The sequence below is a fragment of the Arachis ipaensis genome, chromosome B3 (genome assembly GCF_059453495.1).
Source record: "Arachis ipaensis isolate K30076 ecotype BB chromosome B3, ASM5945349v1, whole genome shotgun sequence".
NCBI lineage: Eukaryota > Viridiplantae > Streptophyta > Magnoliopsida > Fabales > Fabaceae > Arachis > Arachis ipaensis.
Genome location: NC_142438.1, coordinates 124,149,468 through 124,156,599, shown reverse-complemented (window position 1 = coordinate 124,156,599; position 7,132 = coordinate 124,149,468). Strand labels below are relative to the sequence as shown.

Below are 7,132 nucleotides of genomic sequence, written 5' to 3'. Positions count from 1 at the left end.
TTCTAGCCCAGAACAAGATCATGTCATAGTAGATTAGTATGATTTCTCAGTACTTGAGTGGGATGCAAGTCTCAGCTGTCAGTACTCAAGATGCATCCTATGACATGAGTAGAGGCTTCAACCAAGGGGAGAACTATAATTGTGCTCAAATTACTCCTGAGCAAGTAAATTACATGAAAAATTCCTCCAGAAATCCCAATAATTACCCTTATTCGAATACATTCAATCAGAGATGGAGGAATCACCCTAATTTCGGGTGGAGAGAGCAACCCCAAAAGCCTCAACAAAACTTCAACAACAACTTTCAGGGCAGTTTTAACTAAAACAAGTTCAATAATTTCAACAACCACCAATTCCAATCCTCTCAACCATAGCAGGCATCCACTCAGCCTCAGAATACTCCTGACTTGGCCACTCTAGTGGCAGAACTTTCAAAAAGCACTCATAGCTTTATGTAGGAGACCAGAGCGTCCATTCGAAATTTGGAAGTACAAGTGGGACAGTTGAACAAGAGAATACCTGAGAGACCTCCTAACACTCTTCTCGGTAACACAGAGGTAAATCCAAGAGAAGATTGTAAGGCCTCACAATGACAAATAAAGCTGTGTCTAAGGAGGTGCAAGTTGTTGAAAGGCCAGAGGAGAAGGAAGCTCCAGAAAAGGATGAAGTTGCATTGTCACACGCTCCACCTAGGGTGCCTATTCATGAGCCTAAAGCACCACACCATCATAAGTCCCAAGAGGAGACCAAGGATGATCAGTACTCTCAATTCTTGGAAGTCTTTAAAAAGCTCCACATTAATATTTCTTTTGCAGAGACTCTGGAGAAGATGCATCCTTATGTTGCATTCATGAAAGGATTACTCTATGAGAAGAAGGCCTTCAAGGGAGATAAAACAGTGGTGTTAACCAAGAAGTGCAGTGCACTTATTCAGAGCAAGTTACCAAAGAAGATGCCAGATCTGAGGAGCTTTTAGATTTTTTGTACTAATGAGAATGTCACTTTTGACAAGGTTCTCTGTGATCTTGGCTCAAGCATCAATCTGATGCCATTGTCTGTGATGTGGAAGCTGAAAATTCAAGAGGCACAGCCTATAAGGATAGCATTGCAGATGGCTGACAAGTCTCTGAGGCAGGCACATGGGATAGCGAAAAACGTCTTGGTCAAGGTTGGAGAGCTATTCCTCCCTACTGATTTTGTGATACTTGATATGGGAGAGGATGCAAATGACTCCATCATCCTAGGAAGACCATTCCTAGCCACGGGGAGAGTGATAAGTCCATATTTTCCGATATATTTTAGCTTAATTTGAATGGATTTTATCACATAAACTCACATTTAAGCACTCAAATAGCATACTTTTGTGTTATCTCCCTAATTTAGACTTAAATATGAAAACATGTGTTTTTGTGCTTAAATTAGTGACTTTAATTCTACTTTCATGCCATTCAATGCCATGATATGTTTTGTGAGTGATTTCAGGTCATTTTGGCAAGATTGGCTAGGCAAAAGTGGAAGAAAGCATGTACAAGGGAGAACACATGAAGAAAACAAGGCAAAGCACACACAGACAACTGTGCGTGCGCACAAGCATGCATGCATACACACAAGAAGGAATTTGTATATGTGCGTGCGCACAACCCTCTGTGCGTACGCACAGGACCCTGCACGTGGTTTCATTAATGAAACATGTGCTGTGCAATTTCTGAGGGCTTTTGGCCCAATTTTGGAAGGCTATATGCTGAATTGAAGTGCTATATGAAGGGGATATCAACACATATCAACACATGAGGTTTTCATTAGGTAGTATTAGGTAGAATTAGTTAGGAAGCTTCCATAGGAGTAGGAGTAGGAGTAGAGTAGAATTCCTCTCTTAGGATTTCATTTCCATCTCCATGTAGCATTTTATAGCAAGCTTTGATTTTGGATTTTGCTTCTTTAATTGTAAGTACTCTTAATTTCCTCTTTAATTCCATCATTTTTTCTTTTACTTTCTCTTGGTTCAAGTTACTTTGTTAATATTGCAATTTTGAGTTCTTGAAGTTTTGATTGATGAATTTAGTGTTTTATGCTTGCTTTATGTTTGTTTGGATGTTTATTATTGATATGGTGAATAGTTGGTTATAGTTTTTCCCTTTTCCTTTGCAATTTCTCATGTTTTACTTTTATGCCCACAAGGTGTTTGTGAAAATGCCAACTTTAGATTTTGAGTAGATTTTCACACCTTAGCTAGGGATTTTAGTTCCTAGGATACTAGAGTCATAATGTCCGACATTTAGTGGTAATTCTTGGGTAGTTAGTTGATTCTTGTTTTCATTGACGCTAGCTTTTTATCAACTAGTTTGGTAAGTTAGCTAGGACTTATGAATTAAGGTCAATTATGCTTGTTTGACTTATTCCTCGATGTTAGGGATAGACTAAGCGAGATTGACTCATCATAATTACCATAGTCGTGGTTATGGCGATGATAGGATTCCTTGGATCCTCTTATCCCCAAGTCAAGGCTCTTTTTATGCATATCTTAGCATTTTCACTAAGTTTTGATCTTTTTTCCCTTTTTACTTGCATTAATATCAAGTTTTGATCATTTCTTAGTTCTTTCATTTCTTAGTTCTTTCAATCTTTCGTTTCTTACTTGAAAACCCCCCTTTTTTTCTAACAACCGAAAGTGTAACATTTCAATTGCATCCTAGGGAAGATGACTCGAGATTTAATTACTCTCGGTTGATATATTTGATTTGAAAGTCTAAACTTTGATGATTGGGATTGTATTGCCGGTTTGGACTATACTCACAACAGAATTATTTTATCTAATTTCTGAATCGGTGTAATTCCCTTTCACCAAGTTTTTGATAAGGGAATTGGTCTTAAGGCTGTGGAAAGATGTTGAGAGAGGTGAATTGGTCCTAAGGCTGTGGAAAGATTATTTGGTGTTCAAGGTTTTTAAACCTTTACCGCTCTCTGGAGAAGGAGACACCTGCATGCAGAGTTTATTGCTTAAGCCTCCCCCTTTGATGGAAAACCATACAGTTTTCCCAGACACCAAACCTAAGTTTTGTGTTGGGCATTCACTACCCACCGAGGAGGGAGGAAGTCCCAAGAAGAAGGTACCCAAGGGCTGGAGGAACAAAAAGATTCTTACTGAAAACTTCTCACCTAGCATGAAGTTGGTGTTCACTAGGAGTCCAGTCATACCTCACACAATGAACAGGATCCTGTCCTTTGAGCATGTTGAGTTGATTCATGATATCACAGGAAAAAGGTTCACGGTGAGGGGTGAAGATATGAGCCCTTATGACCCTCCTCCTTAGAGGAGTTGACCGTCAAGCTAATGACGATAAAGAAGCGCTTGTTGGGAGGAAATCCAACCATAAGTATCCTTTAGTTTATTTCAGTTTTATTTTCATTTTATTTTACATTGACTTTTATAGTTTTCCTAGGTTTAATCTAGTATGTGATCATGCACAATGCTTAGAACAGGGACAGGAGGACTCAGAAGGAAGAACAGAACGCTCTGGAGTAGAAAGTGCCCTGGCGTTTCCTGGCGTTTAATGCCCAGAATGGAGTATGGAGTAGGCGTTTAATGCCCATAATGTGCGTTCCTTCATCAAATTTTACTCCCTCAAAGGCATTTAGCGCCACTTGTTCGTCCTAAAAAAAAAGAGAGAGTATCCCTTGTTGGCGCTGGCGTTTAGCACCCAGTACGCAGTTTCAAGTTTTGAAGGAGGGGGTTTAACTAACAGTTAAAACCCCAACCCCTCACCCTTTGACCATTCAAACCTACCTCTTCTCTCTTCTCCTTACCCAATATTTCATCCACATTCATCCACTTCATTCCCTAAGATCACCTTCTATCATCCTATCAAATCCCACCTATCTTTTTGCTCACCCCTCACTTCACCCAATCACACCTCATCTTTTCCATCAATCTCTCTTCCCCAAAACCACATTCAAATTCTCTTCCCCCCTCCCATTTCACCCCCCCATAACCAAACTTACCCCCTCCCCTATAAATACCCCACTCTTCCCCCTTTCTTCATCATACTCACAATTCACATTACCCTCATACTTCCCCCTCTTTCCTATTCATCATTTCCCTCTTTCTTTCTCTCAAACCGTGAGCACCCCCTCCTTCAACTATATTTTTATTTTCATTTTTATTACTTTCTCCTATCTCTTCTTTCCTATACTCTCTTTTTCTTTACTCAGGAATGAGCAAAACTTTTAAATTTGGTGTTGGGTGCTTCGCTTTCCTTCAATTTTTTTCACTATCCTCATGGCACCCAAAATCGGTGAATCCTCTTCTAAGAAGAGAAAAGAGAATGCGCCCGCCTTCGGTCCTTACGAATTCACCTGGTTCTTCTCCAAGACCCATGAGGATCACTATAATGAAGAGGTGATCAAGAAAAGAGTGATATTGGAGGTCTGCTTTAAGCTTCAGCCGGAGGAGTACCTGGAGATCCAAGAGCAGATTTTGAGGCTGGATGGGAATGTTCTGACGAACCCCATAACTGAGGTTGGAGCATTGATGGTTCCGGAGTTCTATGCCAATGCTTGGGTCACTTACAAGCATGTCCGTTGTGTGAACCCGGATCCGAAGAACTGGCGCACCATGGTCAGGGAGCATATTATGGATTTCAGCCCGGAGAGTGTGAGTGTAGTGCTGCAGTTAACACTATCTAGAGAGGACCCTTATTCCTACACTCGGAGGGTCAACACTGACCAGAGGTTGGATCAGATTCTTACTGACATTTGCCTCCCCGAAGCTCAGTGGAAGAGGGATTCTAGAGGTCAGCCGTACCAACTAGATAGGTATGACCTCAAGTAAGTTGCTTGAGGATGGTTGGAATTTATCCAATGCTCCATTATCCCTACAAGTAACTGCTCTGAGGTTACAATTGACCGAGCAGTGATGATTCAGTGTATCATGCTCGGTAATGAGGTGGAAGTGCATCAGGTGATCCCTTAGGAGCTGTACAAGATAGCTAACAAGCCCTCCACCTCTACGAGATTGGCTTTCACTCACCTTATCTATCGCCTGTGTAGAGCAGTTGGAGCCCATATTGATGGAGATACCCCGATCGATGTTGATAGACCTATCACTAGGAGGGGTATGGAGCACGCTAGAGAGCTTGGGCATGCACCACCACATGAGCTAGTTCCTCCACCTCAGCAGGAGCTTTCGTAGATGCCTCAGGGAATCTATGTCCCTCCCCATGACTATTGGGACCAGTTGACCACATCTATAGGGGAGCTGAGATCATCTATCGATCAGCTGAGGATTGAGCATCAGGACTACTCAGCCCTCGTCCACCAGCTAGTGGAGGCGCAGCTGAGGCAGGGGCATGATATAGAGGAGCTGAAGCGCCAGAGAGGATTCCCAGGAGGGAGTAGCTACTGCCATGACTGGGTGGTTGAGTTTCTTTATCTTCCGTTTTCCCTATTTCCTGTTATTTTCTTATTTGAATCTTTGCATGATCATTAGTAATCTTTTATTACCTTCTAGGTTAGTTACTTAGTTTGTTATTTCATGTTTATCCTAAAAGTTGTCTCATGTATTATGAACTGAGCTAAAAGAAAATTTTAAAAGAAAAGAAAAAGTAAAATGCATGAGACTTGAAGTTATATATTATGAATTGTCCTAATTATTTTGATGTGGTGGCATTATCTTTAATTCTGAATATATGAATGAATAGTGCGTATTTGATATTGAAGTTAAGAATATTGGTTCTTGAGGTACAAAAACTTAGAGAAGTATTATAAATTCTCTAACCAAGTACGACATTGATCCTTGAAGCAAAACAAACAGCAAGAAGAAAAGAAAAGAATACGAAAAAGAAAATAAAAATAAAGGTCCAAGGCTTTGTGCATCAATGGTTAAGAGGGTCAAAATTGATCTAAAGCTCAAAAGAGTGGTTTTTCCTAACCATATGCTTGTGGTGGAATGTGTCAAGTAATCCTTGAGACAAAACACCAAGAGTCGTGACCAAATAAAATTACAGAGTATACCAAAGGCTCTGAGCACCACTGACTAAGAGAAGTAAAAGAAAAATTAGAACTCAAGGAGTTTCTCAGTTAGGTGCTTGTGGTGTTCTTATATCAAATTAAACTTGAGGACAAAACACTTAGAGTCACGACTAGGCTCAAGGTGCAAAGCACCAAGGAAAAGATAAGAAAAAGCTATGTTCAAGGATCAATCAGAGCTTCAAAAGAAAGAGAATTCATAATATCATACGGGTTCTAGTGCTAAGAGACACCAATACTTCTGAGCTCTAATGTATAGTGAGATGCCGAACCTATTCAGAATTAGAGTGTCATTAGCCCCACTCAGTACTTAGACATGAGCTTAATTCAAGTCTTAAGCATTTTCTCTTCTTTTCTCAGTCCTATATTGTTTTAGTTGCTTGAGGACAAGCAACAGTTTAAGTTTGGAGTTGTGATGCGTGAGCATCTTGTACCCTTTTTCCTTTTATTTTCTAGTATTTTTAGTTATACATTATTTAAGTTTTATATTATCTTACTACAAAAATCCTCTTTGGATGCTACTTTGAGTTATTTTAGTGTTTTTATGATTTCAGGTGAAATTTAGAGCAATTTTGCAGAGTTTTGAGTAGAAACAGAAAAGTTGGCAGCATTAGCGCCAACAAGCCTGATCCGAATTGAAGGCCCACTCTTAGAGCATCTCTAGTTGGACTTAGCTTTTATTAGTTATCTTATCTTTTATTTTTGTAATTTTTATTTACAAATAATATTTTTTAGATTTAGGATTTAATATTTTATTTTATTTTCAAATCAAATTAGGTTAGATATAAAAGGAAAAAAATTCTGCCTTTAGAAGGATTTAAACCCTTATGGTTTTTGGCATACTCTTCAGAACCCTAGTTTTTATCTGTAAGTCATGAGCCACTAAACCTCTTTGGTTAAGGTTAGAAGCTTTGTTTATCTTCTATCGATTAAGACTATTGCTTTTCTATTTTAATTGATGTATTGATTCAGTTTCAAGGATTACTTTCGCACTTAATTTCATGAATCTGGGTGGAACGAAAATATGGCCCTTTTTCTATATGCGTTCTTGTGATCTTTGGAAGAGGTCTCTAACCTGAACAACAATTTGAAAGTAAATTCCTCCTAA

The 7,132-nt window shown here is 39.4% G+C and overlaps 1 protein-coding gene across 1 annotated transcript; it reads left to right on the top strand.

The window, feature by feature from the left end:
• Positions 1-589: 589 nt before the first annotated feature.
• On the top strand, positions 590-1,312 carry LOC107633565 (uncharacterized). Its single transcript, XM_016337178.1, has 2 exons — positions 590-901; positions 1,013-1,312. Exons 1-2 carry the CDS (start codon positions 590-592, stop codon positions 1,310-1,312), a joined length of 612 nt encoding a protein of 203 aa, XP_016192664.1.
• The last annotated feature ends 5,820 nt before the right edge of the window (positions 1,313-7,132 follow it).